General features: G+C 38.5%; 4 protein-coding genes across 6 annotated transcripts in view; 2 read left to right on the top strand and 2 right to left on the bottom strand.

Moving 5' to 3' along the window:
- The window catches only part of LOC146468395 (multidrug resistance-associated protein 1-like), a 37,230-nt gene extending 30,053 nt beyond the window's left edge, over window positions 1-7,177 (bottom strand). The window contains exons 1-5 of the mRNA XM_085124587.1: window positions 7,053-7,177; window positions 3,161-3,323; window positions 2,396-2,457; window positions 1,442-1,576; window positions 482-766 (exon numbers count right to left, since the gene is read on the bottom strand). Of these exons, the coding sequence (XP_084980713.1) occupies window positions 482-766; window positions 1,442-1,576; window positions 2,396-2,457; window positions 3,161-3,289 (611 nt within the window). The 5' untranslated portion in view covers window positions 3,290-3,323; window positions 7,053-7,177. The remainder of the gene's footprint in view (window positions 1-481; window positions 767-1,441; window positions 1,577-2,395; window positions 2,458-3,160; window positions 3,324-7,052) is intronic.
- A 2-nt stretch (window positions 7,178-7,179) lies between these two features.
- On the top strand, window positions 7,180-11,690 carry LOC146468394 (uncharacterized). Its single transcript, XM_085124591.1, has one exon. The coding sequence runs from the start codon at window positions 7,340-7,342 to the stop codon at window positions 8,690-8,692; it is 1,353 nt and encodes a 450-aa protein (XP_084980717.1). The 5' UTR covers window positions 7,180-7,339; the 3' UTR covers window positions 8,693-11,690.
- Window positions 10,542-12,912, bottom strand: LOC146468393 (uncharacterized). Its single transcript, XM_085124594.1, has 2 exons — window positions 12,297-12,912; window positions 10,542-11,774 (listed from the first exon to the last, which is right to left on the bottom strand). The coding sequence occupies exons 1-2, from the start codon at window positions 12,641-12,643 to the stop codon at window positions 11,756-11,758; spliced, it is 366 nt and encodes a 121-aa protein (XP_084980720.1). The 5' UTR covers window positions 12,644-12,912; the 3' UTR covers window positions 10,542-11,755.
- A 552-nt stretch (window positions 12,913-13,464) lies between these two features.
- The window catches only part of LOC146468392 (multidrug resistance-associated protein 1-like), a 35,855-nt gene continuing 25,958 nt past the window's right edge, over window positions 13,465-23,361 (top strand). For 2 of the 3 annotated variants that reach the window (XR_014867501.1, XM_085124585.1), the window contains exons 1-11: window positions 13,465-13,668; window positions 15,546-15,808; window positions 16,131-16,192; window positions 16,319-16,453; window positions 18,076-18,354; window positions 18,850-19,042; window positions 20,225-20,479; window positions 21,074-21,139; window positions 21,867-22,004; window positions 22,283-22,423; window positions 23,036-23,114. Coding sequence is in view for 2 of the 3 variants with exons in the window: in XM_085124585.1 (XP_084980711.1) it covers window positions 15,674-15,808; window positions 16,131-16,192; window positions 16,319-16,453; window positions 18,076-18,354; window positions 18,850-19,042; window positions 20,225-20,479; window positions 21,074-21,139; window positions 21,867-22,004; window positions 22,283-22,423; window positions 23,036-23,114 (1,483 nt within the window). In the remaining variant the exon portion in view is untranslated. The remainder of the gene's footprint in view (window positions 13,669-15,545; window positions 15,809-16,130; window positions 16,193-16,318; window positions 16,454-18,075; window positions 18,355-18,849; window positions 19,043-20,224; window positions 20,480-21,073; window positions 21,140-21,866; window positions 22,005-22,282; window positions 22,424-23,035; window positions 23,115-23,361) is intronic. The other variant, XM_085124586.1, reaches the window with a different exon arrangement.

Here is a 23,361-nt window from a genome sequence, read left to right as displayed (position 1 = left end):
AATTCCAGTTACAACGAGAATAAGATATTATCTGATTGTGGCTCATAAAACGCTCGGTCAAAAAGCCATGATTTAAGATCTAACACCACCAAAATAGACGTAACCAAAATCAACAAAAAAACACTAAAGTGAATTGAGAATTGAGAAAGGTACTATAACAAAGTTAATTCTTTTTCAGTGAATTTAAAACAGAAATATTTTATTTTTTTGAAAACAGCGTGTCAAAATTTGTCTGCCATGATATCATAAAATTCAGTAAACACCGATCTACCACACCAAATTGTTCCAAGAAAAGTTTCGCCAGCAATTAACGAAATTTGGTGGCGTCTTTACTCAAATATATATGTAAAAAAGTTATAATCGTTCAAAGAGGACGCAGGCGGAATTAAAAAAAAATTCCCCTCCATATCTTTGCTGTTTATTTGGCAACTTTTTCAGAGAAGGAGAAAGGAACGTTTATAACCATGAATGCATTAATTACCTTAAAAGCTGTGGTTGTATGAACACAAGAACAACACTTAACAGCTTGCAGATCGCAGCTATTGCAAAGTCCTTTCCGCACAATCCTTTCCAAAACGTTTTCACAAGAGAAGGTTTCTTTTCCTTCTTCTTGCTTGTTTCTTGATCGTTCTTCTTTTTTTTCGTTCGCGTTGGTGCGTTTTCAGTGTAAAGATTTCTCGATCCGCAATCCCCAACCAGTAACTTCTCCGTTTCTTTGTAATCGTTTCCTCGCTCCTCAACTTCTCTAGTTTCGTAGAATGCATTCCTTCGCCAAAAAAGAAAAAAATATATTATAATAATAACAATAGTCATTAGAACTCACTTCACTGAAATATTCATGCAAGCCCTTTATCCAATATAGAGCTAGCACAAGCAATTGCCTTGGCAACAGTGCCAAGTTCAACACTTTGAAAGCATCTGGAATTCAGTTACAAAAAGACCAACTCAAGGAAACTCGAGTTAACACTCTCAATCCGTTTTAAAAATGGTCGTTCTACTTTAGGGAGAAGCTAACATTCTCACATTGGCAAGTCATCCTGGCCTAGCACATTTCCGGTCCCCATAATCAATTCTGTTTCATCGTTGTTAAGAAACCTAAGCAAGTGAGACTTTCCAACAAAGTTCTAGAAATTTACTATTCAGTTGTTTTCACTTTGAGTCAGTTTGTTGTGCCAAAACCAAAGTAATCGCTCTATGCAAAGAACACCGAACCTATCACAACTCGTAGCAAATTCATGTAAACGACGTCAACAGCTAGCGGGATAACGATAGTTTTCAGCCAATTACAAACTGTATTGAAGCAAAACCGTAGAAATACCAGATACACTGTTTACACGCATGCACTTGATGGAAGACCGCTCTACTAACGTATAAATGTTTGTAGTAATTGAAATGCTCTGGTAAAGTGCGGCTATGCTAAGTAATTGGTTACGTTACTTACAGTCGTCTGCATTTTTTCTGTTGTTCATTCCTTATCTTTGTTACTTTTGACACAATATGAGATGCCTGGTTGTGTTTTGACAAAGCCCACAAATCCTTGTCTTCAAGAGGTTGTTTATATCCAGTATAAATTAACCTGAGGATAATAATTGTCGTTGTTATTTAATTTTCAAACAGCCTCGTTCCCAGGCCTCATGGCGCTTATCGAAGTAACCGAGCTTGCCTATCGGGGCTTGGGGTGAGTATTCCCGACCAGCTAAATGGTGACGTCACGATTGGCCGCGCGATAAGGGTAACTGGGACTAGACTGGTTTTCAAGTAAATTCCCCGGTTCCCCTCCGAGCGCAGAAAGGACTCAGCGTGTGTAAATGAGAGCGTTATTCTAAAAAGGCTTCATGGTTCCACAAATTCCTCAAAATCAAATAGTCTCAATTGCATGATGCATTTAAATTTGTTCAGCTAATTCTAGTGACAAAGCGGGTAAGACACAGGTGAATCAGGTACACGGGCAACAAATATTGTCGCTGGAATATCCGTTCAGAAAGTTTTCGTTAACATCTAACCTGCCTAACAAGATCACCCGGATTGCCCTCGATGAATGGAACCTTCAGAGTTCCAGGTGAATGGGACGGCCAAAGTAGTCCTGCAGGAACAGTAACCTTGATGAAATAGGGAGGATCGAGGAACGATTTGTCTTGGACAGAGGACAAGATGATTGCATGCCTAAAATAGAGTCTGAGCAAACTTTTTAACTTGCACAAAAACACCTTCAAGGGACATACACATCTATATATCTTAAAGGGAAGTGGTATTTACGTTTCCTCGCTGTGTACCTCTAGTTTCCCTCTCAAATATGGTAACACTGAAATAGTAAACGTTGAAGTACGTGAAAGTTGGGTAGGTTTCACGCAACCTCCTTCCCGATGGAAGTAAATACAAAATAATGGAAACTCACCCATTCATCCACCAGAACGTTAATTCAGAGAACAAGTTGGCCTTTTCCTGAGGGTTTGGCTTCTGTTTGAACAGTAATTATAAATGTAAGAATTACAGGCCTTAGAAAAAGACGAACTTTTAAGTCATCTTATCAAGGCATCCTCAAATAAAGAAAGTACAGCTTTGTCTTAAGACACATATATGTATCTTACTTTGTCGACGTCTCTGCGTTAAAAACTAAAGCTCTTACAATCGTAGGCCTAATATGGTGAGCCAACAGATTGGTTTAGGACTTGGTTCAATCGTCTAGCCATGGGCGCTCTGCATTTAGCCAAATTTTTTTCATCTTAACCAGTTGAAATGCAAATGGAGCGCGTGGCTCAAAACATTTAATTATCATTTTCCGGAACAAACGGGCTACCTTTGGCGGGTATTCAACTTTATGTGTTGTTCCATATCCTTGGAAGGGAAATTACCGTTCCATTTGCACAATGTTTTTAATTTTCGTTTTGTTGTCTTCTTGCGCTATAAATGCGCCATCAGCTATTAGTTTCTCGATCTGCAGTGAGATTGCAAGTTTCGATCATATGGAATAAAACCATTCTATTTGTCACGAAAAGTTTCTGAAATTTCCAATCGAAAATTTTTGGCTAAATAGAAAACGGCCCCAGGAATTTGGAGTTTTTCTTTATCCAGAATGATTACCTGGCTTAATTTAAATGAAGGAGAAGTTAAACGGAAGTGTATCCAGTTGTTAATCATGATTTCATTCAATGGTACTTACCCTTTTCACCGGTTTCCTCTGGTAACTTTTAGGAACTGAAGACCAATCGTCGTCATCATCGTAATACTTCTGTGAAGCTGTCAGATCATAAGAAGCAGAAAAACCACGGCGTCCAATGCTTTCTTCCATGGTTGCACTTATAAGCTTACATAACTTCAGAAGTCTGTGCAAGATATTGAGGTTAAAAAACATTATCATTGTAAGACTAAGAATGCTTTTCCGGAAAAATACACCAACGAAGAAGTGACTTGTTCGTTGCAAAATTTGAAACGAATCCTTTTAAGGTACCGGAACCTATTTTGTGGGCGCGGCACAAGTTCCACGTTACATCTATGGATATGGGAAACAAATTCGGACGAAAAGTTGCGTGACTGGCAGTTTGCAAAGCAAAGTGAATTTTTTATTTAAACAATTGTCTTTAATTATAGTCCTGACGTTGAATCAGTCTTCTCTCAAGTATTCTGAGAGTAATGCAAAAGGATTATGCCGAGACAACTGGAGTGCTTTTGATAAGCTGGCAGAATCAAATTTCCCGAGCATTTCTCCTGCCCTATGCAGCCACTTCTTAGCAGACCCCTCTTGTGAGTGCATTACTCTCGCCTGCATCCAAAGTTGGGAGGGAGAATCAGTAAATTATTGAATTTATGTACTTTTGGGTTTCTCGTTGTAGATTGACAAATTATGTTTTGGACCGTTGTGCGCGTATAAAATAAACAACATTTAGCATGACGACACCATGCACCAGTTGTTCAAAGGCCGGATAACTTTATCCTGTGGATAAGTCACTATCCGACAGTTTCAATCTGGGAAAAGATTTCAGCATTTCGTCTTGTACAAGCGAATATGCACACTCTAACCACAGTTAAGTTTGGGAGTGTACGAAAACCTTGGACAACGTTGAACGTGAAGTATATTTTAGACCCTGAATAGTGCCTTATCCAGCGGATAAAGTGATCTGGCCTTTGAACAACTGGGGCCAGGCAATTATCACCACTTCGTTAGCCGTTTGGCAACAAATTAGTGAGTTGGTGTTACTTATTTTGCTCGACGTGGACGTCGACGGAGGTTTAAGGGAAGGCGTAAGTTAGGGAAACTTTGGTCGATAATTATTGTACTCATATTCCAATTTATAGGGAATATTTTATATTTATCTAAGTATATTTTGTGGCTTAAGGTTGTGTTATTATTGGTTCTATACCGTATATCGTTCAATTTGTAAAGGACAATGGTAACCTTAGTTTCCGTTTTAGCTTTTCAGTAATTTGCCGAGCTGTGCAAATGATCGCCAAAACCTTATCATGCTTGTTACTAAAGGGAAAATAATTAGAAAACCAACAGTAGCTATGCTAGGAAGTATTTTCAAATTACCTTCGTTGACCTGAATAAGGTTAATCAACTTGGAAGTTCTAGAAGTGTTACTTGAAGTAAATTGGTTTCGTTTGAAATGAATCAGTACTCTTGAAATGAGCTCCGTTCTGTAATTGCGTTTTCTAGAGTATTCAATAGGAATTAATCAACAACTTGTTAGTGCCGTTTATCTTTAAGCTTCTACGGATCCTTTTCCGCTGTGTGTATGAATAGCTCAACCGTTTAGATATGAATACTTTAGAAGTGAGTTTCCTTGTGAACTGTGATAACGGTAATTACGCTGCACGAGCCGTTCACTGACACTTTGGAAAACTCGTTTGCTTCGTTGCGTATCTTAAGAACTTTTAATTTAGGACAGTTGAATAGTGCAAGTTCTCCTTGATTAACAAGTGTAGTTAATATTGGGGATTTGGCGCTAAAACTTGGCGTTTTAATCTTCTATGCGTTATTCAAAGTACTGCAGTGTCCTCTGTAATTACTACTCACATTCACACGTATTGTATTCTGTTAACAATGGATACTTGTACAATCATATATATAAACTCTGTATGTAGCGCTAAGTGATTACAGCAGTGATTACATGTTTACAACCTTTGCCGTTGGACGAACTTATGTCAGTTCGTCCTTCGAGAATAAACTGCTGTTGGAACCAAAAGTGAAGTTGTCGCTGTTAATTCTACATCCAGTTGCGGCTAGATCTTGGTACCTCGGGGGAGTGACGGCCCTTTCTCGCAAGCGATCTCTCCTTGAGTTAATCTTCCCCAAGAATTGTCACAGAAGTTACCCCGTTGAAGTTCAGAATAGCCCGATAGGTTCCCGTTCGCTTAGAGTGGAAAACCTCACGTCACACAAAGTAGTTACCCAAATGGACAGAGGGCATTTCAGGAAAAACCAAAAACAACAACAACAACAACAAAACAAAACAAAACAAAACAAAAACAAACAAAAAAAGAAAACAGCAATTTGTTTAATGTCAACGGAAAGCTCACTCTTTCAACAATTGTTCCTCAAAAACGCGCATTTCTTCAGTTCTTGCGTTTAGCTTTCCTAGTTCCCAAATTAATAAATATAACCATGTAAGAAAGATACAAAGAAAGAAATTTGAGTGCCGCAGACCGATGAAATGCTCAGCTAACCACAGACCAAATAACTGCCTTGAAAACTTATTAGTAATCGCAAGCTAGTTTAGTCATGTACTAGGATCATATGTGGCGCGATTGTCAGTGGCTTAGGGCCTGGTTAGAGCATGTCGGACTTGTGTACGTAACTAAGATAATGGCCAGTTCGATTCCCGTCGAGGACATGATGAACCTTGCAGAACATTACAGCTTAAAATTTTACCATGTCTTTGTTACCGCTTCAGCTAAAGTTATCACATATTTAGGTGATTTCTTTCTTGTAATTATTTCATTTGACAGCATCGCTTCGAACCATAAGAAAACGTACGCCCTGAGGCCTCAAGAAATAGGAATAAAGATTGAATCATTTACTAACGGCTTGGTGTTCAGTTGAGTTCGAGTGCGCGTAAAGCAAAACGGTTTGAGAGTTTCGATTCTAACTAAAATGAAGTCACTACACTCTTTGTGGACCGAGAAAACGAAAGCCAAGAATCAGTATCACATGAAGGACGATTATGGGTTTTGGTTTTTCGACTCAAAGAAGAATCATTTGTCAATTTTCTTAATTTAAACAGAGATTAGAAGAATTGCCGGATTCACGCGCATAGAGTCCACAAATACCGTGATGAAATCGATTTAGTTTAGTCCGTATTCTCCAATGTATCAGATCGATGAGGGGTTTAGAAATTGAGGTGCGTAAATTTTCAGTTTCGATGGTTTTATATTCGGTTTCCGGTTTTGATCGAAACATATTTCGGGTTTTCGGTTTTGGGTGATTTTTTTTGCGGTTTTTCGGTTTCTAATAGGCCCCAATGCCCCCTTGTAAATATCATCAAACATAATCGAAGCGTGCAAGACACGCTGAAACTAATCCAGCACTTGCCGTTTATCACCTGATAGTCCCGTTGCGCAAAAACATTTGAAATAATATATAGTTTCGCTTCTTAGAGAAGAAAGAAAACGAACTATCATAAAACTACTCCTAACACTGATTTGGAATATGCTTAATTTAATTAAGTTTTCACCCAGTATCAGTAAGCAGCGATTGCTAATTCACTCGACTCTCCTTACGTACACCGGTATATGCGCCACGCGAGTTCTCCTCGCGCGCGCGTCTGAAAAGGCCGATTTTAGCTTGAAAGTTGTTAAGGATTGCTTCTTACGTGTTCTTAGCTCTTTGGTAAAAATGGCTGAAGTTTTTGCTTATAAAATATGCCTTGTATGTCAAAATACTTTAGTTACTGAAGTGAAATAATAACATCTGAGGAGTATTGTTCTTTGTGTTGGCAATCGATTATTAGGTGTTTATCGTCGCAGAGTTAAAAGTACATGTACTACGAGTACTAGCATTCATAATCTTAGATCTATTACACCGACGATAAAATTATATTAGTTAAAATAGGTACCTTCTGTTGCTTGAAGTGAACGCTGAATTATAATGAATCTGTCGTCAGACTTTCGGCTAACCTCGTACCCTGATCTCAGTCGAGATTAACTCTCGGCCTCATGCAGTGCGCCTGATGAGAAGCGGCACGATCGGCTCAACGTCGGCTCAATTCGAAGACTCGCCGAGAAAATCCGAACGTCACCGAGCCAAAGCCACACACGAAAAGACTGGAACTGTGGACTTGAAACAAATGCAAAATGGCGGCCGCCACTAACAGGTGAGATGTAGCGGAAAATTCTCTTTAAAATGCTCCCTATTTTAAAGCGTTCCGTAAAATATCAAGCCAATTTAGCGGCGAGGATTCATTTGATGTCATTTCGCGGAATCAGCTCGGTAGTCACAAGTTTTCGAGATGATCTTCACGCGGAGATCCCAAGACACTCACATGCAAGAAATAAAGTGACGACCTTTCCTCTCAAAGACCAAGTATCCGCTCTGCACACCTCTGAAATGTTGTCAGCTAGAGAAATTGTCAAAAGAGCTCGAAAGATGGAAAAATCCAGAGAAAGATCAGCAGAGCTGTTGAAAACTTTACGCAAAAAGCGCCTCGAGGGACTTGCAAATCCAAAACCAGTTTTGACTTTCGAGGAGAAACTGACAAAACGAATAGAATGGCTGCCTTCGATCAAGAAGCTTCTCATTTTCTACTGGGTTCAAGTGAAGTCAAAGCGTGAACTGAAGCCCGTTCAAAAGTTTAATATTCTTGGTTGCATCGCAAAGTATTTCTCCAAAGATATTCAAATGAGAGACGTGTTTTTGGTTCATGAGATGCAACAGCGGTTCTTTCAGATGCTGGTTCAGGATATCAGAGCAAATGTCGACGCTTATGATGCCACTCAACTGTACAGAATCGTCGTTTACATGGCGAAGTTATGTATGACAGATCCTGTTATTTATAAGCACCTTGAAAGAGGCATTTTGCATTGCAATTTAGGAGAGTACTCCACGAAAGAACTGTCTCAAATGAGCTGGGCATTTGCAAAGTACCATCCGGATGTTGATGAAATCTTTCATGCTCTGGACAAGGAGATATCCTCAAGAGATCTTTCCGACTTTACCTCTGCAGAACTGTGCTCCATAGTTTGGTCTTTTTCCGAGTATGGCATCACACGCAGTCACCAGTTCTATAAGGCAGTGGGTAATGAGATTTTATGTCGTGATCTCAGACAGTTCCAGCCCTGGATGCTTGCTTCGTTTGCATTTGCATATTCCAAGGTAGACCTGCTGAGAACCAAAGTGCTCAAGATGGTTGAAGAAGAGTTGTTTCAACGTGGAGAACTGAAACCCTTTGGCACAAATGACCTGGTTATGGTGGTTTTGGCATTTGCAAGAACAGGAAAACTCACACCAAAACTGCTTCAAAAGCTGGAAGTTGTAATGTTGACACGGCGAGATTTAAAAGAGACAGTTACAGAGGAATACTTGCAGGAAATGTATGATCTGCTAAAGGACAGTAAGTTCCATTTAGCACAAATCAAAAAAGTTGTCGAACGATTGCTTTACCCAGAAAAGGTGAACTCCATATTTGATATTTTATATCGACCCCGTAGATCATGGAAAGAAAAGATACTTCATCAAACACTGTTTAGAGCATACTAGACTTGATACGCAAGACACCTGATAATATGACCACCCACAGAATGGGGTTTGGGGCTTTCCTGGCCCTTTATTTACATGTATACTGACCAATATCTACATGTAATTTTTCTTTAGAATATCAATACTTAAGGACGTTGCCTACTAAAACCAAAGTATTTTTGCATGGTTTGTGACTGCAGGAACAGCAGATCTTACCAAGGGCTATTGAAATCCTAAGAAAATTGGGAGTAACCTTCCTCTTTTAGAGGTAATTAAGCAACAATAATTCTAAAAAGTGCCAACATACAAAGCAGTGTGTTGAATTTTTTTCCCAAATTGAAGCTTAATGTACACGTATCTCTGAAAAATGCACGGTTACCCCTATTTTTTGTTTTGGATTCCAATAACCCTTGCCAAGATCTGCTTTTCCCTGCATAGCTACAAACCACACAAAATATCTCTGTTTTACTAGGCACTGCCATTAAGGAGGCTTGGAGCAGTTTTCTGAACTTAAGGTGGAAGTTTTAAAATTACAATCTTGCACACAAGATAAACTTCGATCTCCATCATATTGCATCGCCATTTCAATATATGATAAAAGTTTATTTTCTCAACTTTATGGATTTAAACTACTCAATGTAGACAACTTGTAGGCGAAATTAGAAAATAAATCTATAAGAACGTTTTCAAGTAGATAATGAAACAATTTTTATGGGATGATTTTGTTTATTCCTGCATTTTTCACCAATATTATATCTCTGGCAAAATAAAACTTGACACTGTCCTTGTCCTTTAAAGGACCCTAGTCAGCCTCCGCCATTTTCGATGCCATCGAAATTATTGATATTGCATGGTGAAGTGAAATCTTATTGATTAACTGTAAATTGTTTTCCTGACAGTATGTTCCATTATCTTTAGTAGTTTCACAGTGATTTTGTTCATTTCGACATGCTCTGAATAAAATATAATAGCCAAACTCTCGCATATAAACAAAAACAAAGGTGTGACTGAATAGGGCCCTTTAAAAGGTCTTTTCTCATAGCAAAACATTCTAAATGTACATGTATATTGAGTTACATGGGCGTCTCCGATTTTAAGATATTTATGTTTGCAAGCAGTTAAAGTAAAGTGCAGTTGAATGAAAAAGTTCCTACTTCGCATAATCGACAATGTTGAATATGAGAGGCTATGCACCTCCCTTGCTATGGTACCGTAATAGCTGTTGCTTGGAAACCGATGAGAAAATTAACTTTAATCATATGTTGAAATGATGATGTAGTATGAAGGAGATTGAAGTTTATCTTGTATGTGAGATTACAATTTCAAAACTTCCACCTTAAGTCCAAAAAAAAACTGCTGCGAGCCTCCTTAAGAAACCCGACTTTCTTGGAACAAGGAACTTTTGTAGAAACATGGATCATATGCCTGTTTCAAGCTCTCCCAGGCTAATACAAGTATTTCTGTTCATTCGATATAAACATAGACAAACTGTTTTGAAACTCTACATTGTTCCTTGGTTTTATGATTAAAATTTATTTTAAAATGTTTGTCAAAGACCTTGCTTATTATAAGCAAGGTCTTTGACAAACATTTTAAAATAAATTTCAATCATAAAACCAAGGAACAATGTTTCTCTGTCCATATGACGGCATTGTTAATTCACATCATGGAAAGTGTCTTGCTAGGGAGTACAATATGATGACCCCAGTCATACCTCCAACCCAGACCACTCGAGCCAACAGTCCAACACACTTAACTGTTAGGTCACTGTGCCTCCACACACAGGTCACAGGGCTCAAGAACTCTGCAAGACAGTGAGTTTACCAAAAAGCAGACAGGATTCATTCCAATTAACAGCAAGACAATAAACTCGAGGTTCTGCCTGATTTTATTTTGAAAAATGCACAAATTAATATTTACACTTAAAAATCTCCAATAAACATTCTGAGAAAATAATATTAATTTGACAATTTATGAATAAGCTAATTTTCATTCACAGGCTTGTGACTTTGTTAAAAATTTCAACATCTTTCTTTTACAACAATATATATATTGAGGAGCTGGAATGTTGCAATATAATTGCCCCATTGTTGTATAGCGTTTTGACTTCAATATTGTGCATATTGTATGTATTTATTTCTCTTATTTCGAGGGCACGCAAGTTAGAAACTGTAATAGGCTATAACGCCTCCCTCTTCCGAAACTTGTATGAAAGGAAAAACAATCGGCTTTTGAATTGTTGTGACAAGGCGTTTTGACTGATCACGGAGTGGTAAAAAGGCGTTTTATCTGATCACTTAGTACTTTATAAAGAACATTGTATATAACGCGGATAACAGACAAATACGGAATGCCAATAATCCTGGCGCACTTCCTTCATATCATCCCCCAATATCTTTGTTCAAACGTCTGAGAAAGATACAACGCTTATTCGCAGGCAAGTATCAACCACGACAAGTTCATAGTAAAGGGAAGTACTATTAAACGTACAGTACGCGTGAATGGAACGCGTAAATGTGAATTTCCACTGTCGCGTAAATTTATCGTGCGTAAATAAAATAAGGGTGATGTATGAACGGCTCTCGCAAAAGTAATTAAGTTGACTGCTGTAAACTCTTTACGTTTTAATACGCAAGAGGCTCACGAGTCGTCTCTATTTTTATTTACCAGTTAAATTTAGGTCAATACGTATGGTGGCCCACAAGGTTACAACAAAATCACAAAAGTCACGCAGAATATTATTAACTCACGGCAAGACAAATTAGCTGACGGCAAAACAAAATTAACTCACAGCAAAACTTGGGGACCACCGTAAATACGCACGTAAAATTTACGCGACACAGTGGTCGCTTGGAAACGTCAAGGAGTGTCCTATTTTGGGATGCGTATTTTTCTTCGCGTGACGGGGTTCCACGAACGAAAAGAGGGATTGTACATCGTAGTTTCAGTGATAAAAGAAGCCATCATTTCTTGAAAAATATAAGGAAATAAATGAGTTGATTTCTGTTTGAGGAAGGAGTACAAAACGTCTAGACGACGTTTGTAATTACACTGTACGGTCAATATAATTGGCATGACGATCTCTCAATAGGTGCTATGGCGTCTGTGAAGGAGAAAACAGTATTCAAAGTTCATTTTACTCATATGGTAAAGAGTCGCATTTAAAATCCTTGTAAAGTTTTCACAACTGAATACCGGCCCATTTCCCACCTTGGGATCACGGAAATAAATCAAGTAAGTCAAAGTTTCCACAAATGGTATAATGCCAGGGTATAATTGTTTCTCTCCAAATATGTACACTGCTGGCAGGGGTTTCTCAGTTTCTGGCAAGTCTTTTAGCATGTACGAGTCGTTTGCGTCTCTAGTATTTCGCGTTGTCGGCTTGTTTACTGGAGTAAACTAGCCGACTACGTGCTAAAATACTTGACAGAAAGAAACCTTTGCTACCAGGGTAACAAATATGTGAAAAATTGAAATCACGGTTAGCCGTAAAGATCACAATTTTGGCCGTTGGTCGCATAACATAATGCGGTGCGGTCCGCCGTTCGCACCAACAAGGCATATATCGCGATTACTGAAATACTTGATCCAAACAGGTTGAAGTCCACTCTGATTCTAAACTTACCGTTCGAAAGGTCTTTGCTCAAACACCTCTTTCAATTCCTGTAGTTGTTCAGCAACGGTTGACATACTAACGGTATTTTGAAAAAAGTTCCCAACTGCCTTGATATTAGCGACGGCCAGAGAATATTTTCCCTTCCACATAGATTCGTGGACGCTTCGAATGCAACGCTTTTTATGTCTTTCGTTTTGAGGGTCCAGGAACGTGAAATCTATGTTGGTGTCAGGTAGCGGTAGTTCATCGTTCAGTAATGCGGCAAGGTACGGCTGCAAAACGCTCCAGAATTGTTCCACTTCACGAGAAGTCCAAATTGGATCCTGAAACTGTTTCAGACAATCCGAGATAGCCATCGATCGCTTCCCAATACAAGCTGGCAGATCAGAACTGTTATTTCACGTCGATATACAGTACACTGAATGTTCGTATTAGGTCATGAATAGAACTCGAGATCGCGCGTTCTGTTTACACTTTGCCCTTACCGGTGCGCTGAAAGATTTGTTTACAAATGATGTCATTTCTTGTTCAACCGGATATCGGTTTGCACGTCACGACTTCCAGATGAAGTGTCACGCTAGGTGTGTATCGTGACAAGAAAGCATCATGAACAGAGACAATAGAGAGGAAATACTAGACTGTTCACAGTCCCCCTATTTTTTCGTGGGATTCTCGAGACCGGTACGCTTCTATGGAACCGCCGCCATCTTGGTTTGTAAAAGCGACGGCGACCTGGGGAAAGTGTCTAAACTACCGAGGGGAGCGGCTCCGCTCCCCTCCCCTCGGGAGTTTAGACTCTTCCCAGATCGCGCTCGATTTTACAAACAGCTCCATCGAACCGTACCGGCCTCGAGAATCCCACGGAAAAATAGGGGGACTGTGAACAGTCTAGGAAATACGGAAAGTTCGTGTAGTGCTCCTCTATGCGGAATTCCCCAGCAAGAAGAGTTCCCCTCGATCTTCGATTTTTCAAAAGAGAATTCTGCTCGCAGGTTTATACTAGTGCCAGTACAAACTTCTATGTTGCGGTTTCTTGCGGATCAGCGGATAAAAACCACAAGGAAAGCAACTATGCAAATTTCCGAAATATCACCAAGACAAACCACATTTTTTACTTCATCATTTGGCAACTTAATTTGTCTTTATAACTGGTTGGCCTTTTTCCAGTTCCGGTCCCCGTGTCAGGATGTCACGCTACGCTTCAAGCTCATGTCATTTCTCGGATTTGTTCGGATATTCTTCGGACAACCGACGTTTAGCCGATGGAGCTAAACACAAGCAAACGCCGGTTTCATCCGGTGGTGCAATGTATTTTTCTCAGATACGTATCTCCACGGTACTGACATTTACCTTTTACCAAATTCTGTTAGCCTCAGACAAGGTGAGTATTCATTTAGTTTTGCTAATATTCTTATTTCGTAGTGATCACTGATTGTATAAGCTCTTGCCAAATTATTTGTGTCACGAACGTCACCTAGGTTCGATTCGAGCTTCTATTTAGAGACTTACTTTAATTAAAAGCTACATGTAAATTGAACTACATCTGGTCGGTCGGTCGACTCAAGGGTATCGATCGGGGTTCCACAAGTTTGTTGCAAGATAGGACGGCAGCACCCTATTATTTAATAGTTAAGTGCAGTTTTCAACCCAAAAAAAAGTACATTAAGAAAAGGTGTCAGATTGTAAGTAAGTCTTATTTAATTATAAAGTAAGCTTAAGTTATGCTTATCATCACTTATGCACATTAGTTGTTAAAAGTTATCATTGTTAACATTGTAAACTAGTTACTGTATACAGTCAACGAGTCTTAACATATTTTTATCCAGAGCTGTGAGGCTCTCTTCTTTTGGTTGGGTACATACATTAACAACATAAAATGCCATGTGCTCTCATATTTTGATGACTATGCAAAACAATCAGAAGAGTGAGTTTGAATGCAAATTGTGTAAACCTTCACTGGCGGCATGTTGTCTATAAGCTTTCAAATAGAGTCTTAAAAGATGATGTCAGAAAAACTATACATGATGAGATATTTGGAATTATATGATCATTATATGATCATTGATGAAAAATGCCACTTGCCAAAACTCATGCTCAGCATTAATTTGGGTAGAAGATAATTATTACATAACTACTACCTGTTATGCTCTGATGATTCCATACAAATTCCTCAAATTTTTGCTTTGTTCTAAGCGTTTAGAACTTAGGAAAAAGTAAAAGTACCTCTTTGGAGTCATTGGATGTGGAGAACAAATTTAAAGGATACTGATCGACTTCTGGCAAGTTTGAAGTGGGCCATTTTTAGAAATACCGGTACAGGCTGTACCTAGGCAAAATTATCTCATTAAAATGTCACCAATTTAAATATTTTATTATTGTGCCAAACTTTAGGACTCAATTCTCCCATACTCCACCACCACCAACAAACATCAACAACAAGCTTTATTTCAAATCTGTAGTGTTGGTAAATTAGTTTACTATAGTTTATATACATGCAAGCAATGTTGGCCACCTAATTTCTGTTTTTCTCTGTTTCTACATTGCCTGCATGGGTGAGTGTTTGTTTACTACAGGGACTCATGAAACAGCAATACGAAGCTTAAGCACAGATGTTCGTGAGCCACGGACAAATTATACAAAGTCAAGCCAAGTTATACAAATTTATGATAGACTGCTGAAGCTGAGCGTGTCATTGTAGACTTATTTTTTTGCATAAACCCCTTAATATAATATGCTACACAAGAAACAATAATTTATTATTTAATGCTCTGTTAGGTTGTAGATGGTCATTTTTGTTATCTGTACGTGTTAAGTGGATTATGGCACCTTTGAAGAAATTGAGAAGAATGCATGAAGAAGTGCTATCAAGTTGAATTACTCCACAAAAAATCTTCCAGGTGGTGACAGTACATACATCTGTCATAATTTTGTGAACCAGTAGTTACTACATGTATATTTTAAGCTCGCTGACATCATAAGCCCCCCTCCCCCCCCCCCTCCCTTCCATTACTCAGTGGCAGAGCATCAGAAAAAAAAAACAGAAGTTATTAATATCCCCTGCTGTGTCAGAGGACTCAGCTGTTTTTCAAAGTAATTCAACATATTTCATCATGTCATTGGTGAATTTCAAACTTGTTCACCAGATTAAGTGACTTCATTATTTTATAAATTAAAATTAAACATCCAGTGTAGCTGAAGCTAAGTTAATGAGGATAACTGCAGGAACACTAGTTAACTTTAATTTCTCCATTTCTCTAGGAGGGTGTATAATCCTTGTTTCTGACACCGTTGATAGTTATTAGGCTTCACCTCATGAGATATTGGTCAGTGCTTTAACAATTTCTCAAGTTGCTGAAGTTACATACAATTAAATACTGTCACTAGCCATGGAAGCTGAAGGCAGCATCCAAGAACATCCAAAGAACTCTGGACATCCTACTGACGATCCCCAATTAGAGAATTTCAATGATGATGGATGGGCTACCTTCACTGAGGTTCATGAAAAGGAACAAGTGGAAAGGGTAGGAGTGACCATCATAGGAAGTTGATCTGGAGTACATATAATAATAATTGTTATAATATATACAAAGTACATATAATTATAAATAGGCAAAAAAAGAAGCTATACTTGGGCTTTGGGATTGCTGCTTATGCAGGGAGGTTTGATTGTACCCTTTTATATTATTATTTAATTTATGTTGTACTGTGCCATTTTCTCTTTACACTTAGAGGACTCTTCTGCGTAAACCACTTTTTGTGACATTGACATTCAGCAAAAAAAATCATGGCATGCATTTACATGATTGTATGAATACATTTTAGTGTTTTTACTTTTTCTTGTAGAAGCCAAATCCTCAAGATAAAGCCAACTGTTTCTCTGCTCTAACATTCTGGTGGTTCAACTGGTAAGTTTCCATTATTTTATAGTCTGATTAGCAAGGTGCATTTTAGTGTATAAGAACCATGACCCACCCTTTAGACACCATGCCAGTCATTAAATAAATTTAAAAGCATTTGTGAATAATTTCCAGGATAATTTACACTGGTTATAAGAGACCACTTGAAGACAAGGATTTGTGGGCATTGAGAAGAAGTAATCAGGCATCTTATATTGTGCCAAGGTTGAGGCAGAAGTGGATTGACCGACAGAGAAAATGCAGGCAGTTGTAAGTAAATAAGAATAAATATTAGTCCTTAGAATGCATTAAAGGATTCTCTTTTTTTAAATCTTATGTAGGTCTTACTTTGGGGTTTCAGTGTGGGGATGACAAAGTGCCACTTGTATGCATGGAAAATTTGCAACATTGACATGAAGTACACGTTTCTGGGTCTGGTGGGTAAATTGTGCAGTGCTAGAAAAATATCGATACTCCCCCCCACAGAAGGCTTTTTTTTGTACCCCCTGACCCCCCAGGAAATTCCAGTTTAGCTCCTTACTGTGCTTCTAAAAATAAATTTTAGCTTTTAAGACCTCCTCCCTCTAGGAATATCTGGTGACCTTCCATGGGATGGGGATTGTTCTGGAATCGCACATTGAGACAAAATGGCATCACCTGTTTGTGAGTAGCTTTCAAATCATCTTCAAAATGATATAATTTATCAATTTAAAGGCATTATGCTAAAATCAGACAATCGTGGCCAAAAATTTTGGCAGGGACGATTTCCAAAACTAAACACGAAATACCTCCCAATCCCTGCCACTTGGGCCCTGCCCCCATGCACCATTGTTATTTTGCTACTGTTTGTACAGTCAGCAACATGACATAGAGGAGGGGTGGGGGAGGGGCATGGCTTGCAAAAATTCGCAATGACAGCACCAATATGCTTACTCGATGTCTAGAGTTTGGCGAGTTGTTATACTACATGTGTTCTGATTAAATACGTACTGTTGCAAAATTGAGATTTAATTTCCAGTTTCCTTAATAATGATAATGATATTGATAATGATAATGATAATAACAATAATAATTGAATATTTATACAGGATAACCCTTCAGTGTAGAATACTGTTATCAACAGGGTCCTGTTGACTAAGAATCAAAAACTTACAAATAAAAATAACTAAAATATGTAAAAGCAAAACAAACATAAAAACAAACATGGCGTCATTAAGGGCGGTTGCGTGTTACTTTGCTCTGTTCACTTTTGCTGTTTTCTACATTAAAAAGCAAACCTTCTGCAGTTCAAATGTGCTATACAATGTGGAACAAAGCCAAGGTCTACAAGAAACCTTCAAAATTAATTTTTGCACTTTTGCCCTACCGCTGAATAAATGGAACTGGACTTCGAACATCGCAAACTTCGCTAATTCAGCTCCTGCTTTTCCTATCAGGCGATATTGAAACTAATGCCCTGGACTGATCGACAGATGTGGCTCGTGCTCAAAAGCTTTGAAGAAAAACCAAAGTAGGATGTCTTGCTCGCAATGTCATTTGAAATTTCACCTAAAATGCTTCTGCTCCAATGACAGTGGAGTCATCTGCAGTTCTTGTCTTTTTAACAATAACACTCAAGATGGAGCTGACCACCGTCGACAAGAAGGTGCTCATCCATATGACATCCCTGATCTTAACACGGTTGTCTCTAAAAAGGGCCTTAAAATTTTGCATCAAAACATTAGAGGTTTATTAGCAGTTGGCATTTTGGTATTTATAGGATGGGGTGTTGTAGGGGGTTGCATACAGGTGTACATGTACATGTAACCCCATAGTGCAAAGTGGGATTGGGGGCCACCTTTTGCATACATTGCTGGGGAAATTTTGTTCTTATGCCTGTTTTATGTTGAAAGGAATTCAACAAGAAAAATTGAAGATGAAGAGAGACAAAGTGAAGATGATGATTATCAGGAAACTGACAGGTTACTGGGGGACGAAGGTAGTTCAGAAGATGAGAGAAGAGACGATGTATCCATAAGGCGACGGAAAAAGAAGGAAAAGAAAAAGAAACAAAAGAAACCGTCTCTAGCAGGGACTCTTTGGAGTGCGTTATTTGGAATGAATTTTGCAGTAGCAATCATTTGCAAGCTGTTACATGATGCACTTATATTTATTCAACCGCAGCTTCTAAGGTAATCTACCAATTTAAGAGCTCAGTGCCGTGCACACAAGCCAATAATGTTTTATGATTCTGCTACTCACAAGTCTGTGCTAGCTACATGTACAATAAGAAGAGGATCAGTTATACCCAAATTAACTACTCTAAAGTAGTTTGTAGAATGTACTCAATTTGTGTAAAATTGTTTGACTGTGTGTAAAATAATTGAGGGGGAATTCTCAGTGAGAAGGTCCATTTTAATGTAGTGGCAGAGCAGCAGAAAGAATGGCTGCCAGTTGACTTGTGTCTAGTGGGTAGAGATAATCTGTTTAAAGAACAAAGTTTTCAAATCACATTTGTCATATTTCCTCTTGATTTCTCGGTAACAAACTTTGTTTTAATCAATAATTTTAGAATTTCTGGTTCATGTTTGATAACTGCCAACCGTAGCTGCTGAAATTGCCCTGATCTATGCAAGCATACATGTAGATCTGCATTTAACATGATAATTATCTGCTTGTTATGTCAGGTTGCTAGTTGTATACACTGAAGGCGGCAGTGACTGGTTTGGTGAGTGGAAGGAATGGAAGGGTTATGCCTACTCTGGTGCAATGTTTGGTACAGCCGTGATACAGTCTCTTGCTCTTCACCAGTATTTTCACCTTATGATGACAATTGGCATGCGAATGCGGACAGCTATTATTGGTCTAGTTTATGAAAAGGTAATAGAAATCTGCTAGTTAGAAACAGACTTCAACCTAGGATGTTTTTGTGATAGAAAAATGTTCATACACCAGGTTTTTGATGTTGGTAATGAATGCCAACTCAGTTTTTAAGGACGCGGTGCCTCCTAATACAGAAGTATTTTTGCACAGTTTATGACTTAATGTGGGGAAAGCAGATCTTAGCAAGGGCTATTAGAATCCAAAAAGAAAATTGGAGGTAACCATGCCTTTTTTAGAGATAATCAAGTGACAATAATTCTTATATAGGCGCTAAAATGCAAAGCAATGTATGGCATTTTTCCCCAAATTGAAGCTTAATTATTTCTGAAAAATGCATGGTTACCCCTGATTTTCTTTTCGAATCCCAGTAACCCTTGCCAAGATCTGCTTTTCCTGCGTCCTAATAAACCATGCAAAATTATCTCTGTTTTAGCAGGCACTGCGGTTAAGAAATCTGACTTTCTCAGGCCATCACAAGATGCGTAGAACGTATGCGCAGTAACAAAAGGAAGCAGCGGCTTCAATAACATTGAATTGGAGGGTGGAGGAATATTTTCTAACATTCGTATCTGAGGTTGTACATGTAGGTCTCGGGGACAATGTTGATGCAACTTAATTTCGGAAAACTTTAGTCTTGTGATGGTCAAATTCCACGCAATCAGCACTTTGCCTGAAAGTAAATAAAACGCAGATTTTTTGTGCTTATAGGATTCAGAATGAATAAGTGAATGATCATCGCAGTTATATGTGCAACCAAAGTTAATATAGGAGAATGGCTATGAAGCCTGAAACAAGTTTCTTATATGTTTTTGTTAACATTTTTGGCCTTGACCGTGCACAAATCACAATACATTTTGAAATGTGTTGGAATAACTGGCCAATAGAAGTGTTCCTGTTAAAACATTCAGCTGCAGTGTGAATGTTAGAACAAAGAATTGTGCACGGTCGCGGCCCAGTTCCAACCTAAGTTGCAGCACCATGCATTGTTGTCAACTTTGAACATGGCAAGGCTTCATAACCAGTCCCTCAATTAACTTACAGTTGTAATTAAACAACTTTTAAGCTGTTGGGAAAAGAAAGCCTGAAAAAAAAATTGAGCCGTGAACAGATTTGGACTTGTGTAACACCTTTTCTTCCTGCTAACTCTGAGTGACTTGCTTGATTTTTGCCTTGTTTAAGGCCTTGATGCTGAGCAGTAAGTCTAGAGGGAAGTCCACGGCAGGTGAGATGGTGAACCTGATGTCAGTGGATGCACAGCGTCTCATGGAACTCACGACGTACATCAACTCGTTGTGGTCCAGCCCACTACAAATTGCTGGTGCCATGTACTTTCTCTATAACACCCTTGGAATATCAATTCTGGCAGGTGTGGGAGTTTTGGTCCTCACTATTCCAATGAACATGGTTTTTGGAGCCAAAATGGGTACTTTACAGGTAACTCTTTCTTTATTTGTCGGTGGGGTGACCTTGAAATATTAGGACAAACTGAAAGAAATCTCAACAGAAAAACGTGGTGAACGTGGAAAAGGAGCGGGGCGGGACATTTTACAATCTCGTATTCCTCCGTCTTTGTATGGTCATGCAGTGCTTTTGCCTCTCTTTAGATGTAACCTGGCGCAACTTTCAAGGCTTCAGTTCCACATTTGAAGTCAGCCGTTAAACTTGAAAATTTGAAAGAAACTTGTGCTACACACAGCTCTATCTGGTTATAGTGACTTTCATGTGTTAACGGAGTATTGTAGGGAGCTTAATCAATTAGACCGGCGCTCATCAGCACTGAATGGATAGCAACCGTTCCGTATTCTTAGGCTCGGTCAAAACTTGCGTTTAGCGCCGCTGATAAGATGCGTAAACATTTTTACTTGATGCATGTATTGTAGTGGGTTTATCCTCAGAACTCACAGTTTTTAGAGCTTTTTCAGGCTGAATTTGAAATTGCTTCAGTCGCCTCATCTCCATAAACACCTCTATGCTTTATCTCATATATAATTCTTAATGTGAAATGAATCACTATTTGCAAATTAACAGACAAAGCAAATGGCTGAGAAAGATGAAAGAATCAAAGTGATGAATGAAGTTTTGAGCGGAATTAAGGTATGTCTTTTGACTGTTTTTATCGCTTTTTGTTGTTGTTCATTCGGTTATTGGTTTATTCACTAACTTACTGAGCAATCCAAGATGTCTAATTGGATCTGTTAACATGTAATCTAAGATGGCTATCCAACTGACAAATTGTGCTGATGAAATCCTGTATAAGGCCACTCTGAATAACATATAGTTATATTATGAAATGGTTTGATGTAAAACTGCGATTTGGTTTGGAACAATTTCTTTTGTTAAGGAATAACTAGTGCCTCTTGCAGGCATCCAGGTGAACTATTGATGCGAACTTTCACATAAAGAAATACCAAGAGGGTGCTTGTATCTGAACCATATGCTTATTACCGCCGATACTGAGTATTTTCTCAAGAAAAAAATATCACTTATCGGAAAGCATTATCGATTCTGCACGTATTTCTTGCCGATATTTTTTGGTTTTAAGGCATCTGAGTGAACGTAAAAATTGAGTAGATGGTATACATGTAATTAACAGCCTCCCCTAGCCGTTCCAACGGTACTTGTCGTTTAATTTCTTCTTTGATACACCATTAATTTGACATTGGCCACGAGCGGACAGTTGGTCACAAAACAACATCGTTTCTGCACGTATTACGTGCGAGTTTTTTAATTGTTTATTTCCATTGTTGAAACACTCCTGAACACATGTTTGAGGAAATTTCTAGTTACATATGTTCTTCATGCTTTTAAATATGAATTTCAGGTCCTTAAGCTTTATGCCTGGGAGGAATCTTTCATCAAGAAAATCAAACAAGTACGTAATAGAGAGCTCAAAGCCTTGAGGAACTCAGGATTCTGGATGGCAGGATTTACATTTACATTTGCCTGTGCACCAACACTGGTGAGTGATTGACAGGTGGTTTGACTGTATTTGACATCCAGCGATTTCTCCAGCTTGCCCATTTTTTTTTTCATATTTTTTTTTACGTTGTACGTTTATCCATTTCTATTTGTTTTGGTCACGATAAGCAGTGCTATGGTCTTGCTGCTGGTCTTTGCTATGTCGTCAAAACAACGTGCAGTTTAGTACTAAGTAGACTGATAAGCTGAGCGAGTCTTCTTCCTACATTTCATGGAGGATTTGTGGACATGTTTCTTGACCATTTTTTTTTTTGTCAGGTCGCTATCACAGGGTTTGCCGTCTACATCTTTACTGGACATGTACTTAACGCTAGCAAAGCATTTGTTGCTTTGTCGCTGATCAATGTGCTGCGCTTCCCTCTTGTGATGTTTCCCGATGTCCTCATTTCTACCATTCAGGTACGTCACTGGATCTTGCTGTATCTTTCAGTAGTCGTTTAACTAACGTTTGAAATTGAAAGAAGATTCACCATCTGTGTTTTGTTTGGTATCTTTTGTTAAAAATGAAGAAATAAGACCCTCAATCAGCTGTCAAATAATTCTAGAATGACGACAGGAAAGAAATCAACTCAATTCTTGAAAGGAACAACTCGTGATCTGTTCTAGCGCATTTTGGAAACAAAAATGCGAGAACTTGAAAAACATTTGCCAAACATTTTTCAAATTTCAATCCGTCATTACCGGCCTACTCAGTCTCAGCTGGCCAGAGACACTAATCGACAGTTTTATGGCACTGGGATGATAATTTATATCAAACTTGACAATTATTTCTTTGTTTCGATCTGCAGACAGACAAACATTTTTGGGTTTGAAACGACAGCAAATTTGCGTGATACTTCCTCTTTAAGCCCTGTTTCAGGTTCCTTTTGATCTGTTTGCGTTCAGCGAAATTCAGCTTTTAAAGTAGGCAACTTTTTCCCTGGTAAGACAATCGCTTGGTTTTCTTCAGTGAAACGTGTTTGATTGACTGTGTGTGTGTATTTTTAATTCCTGTGTTTTATCTTTATTTAGGCTAGAGTATCCCTTAAAAGATTGCAGGAATTTCTGGACAGAGATGAGCTGGACCTCAACAGTGTCCAAAAGACCAATTGTATGGTTAAACTCAATTCTTGATAAATTTAAAGCAAGCGCGGATCCGTATTCGTCATCATCATCGTCATCGTCATCATTGTGACTTTGGTTCAGGACAAAATGAACAAATCTGGAATGAAAATATCCTAAATTTCTTCCCAGATTCTCGGTGTTATAAACCTTATTCCAAAATGGCTACCATTTTAATATTCTTTTGTTTCATTCAAATTAGCCCTTCTTGCCTCGTTCAAGATAAAATATTCTTT

The sequence above is a fragment of the Pavona decussata genome, unplaced genomic scaffold, assembly GCF_977016875.1.
Source record: "Pavona decussata unplaced genomic scaffold, jaPavDecu1.1 SCAFFOLD_131, whole genome shotgun sequence".
Classification (NCBI taxonomy): domain Eukaryota; kingdom Metazoa; phylum Cnidaria; class Anthozoa; order Scleractinia; family Agariciidae; genus Pavona; species Pavona decussata.
The sequence above is the reverse complement of the archived record's forward strand: the minus strand, read 5'-3'. Positions and strand labels throughout refer to the sequence as shown.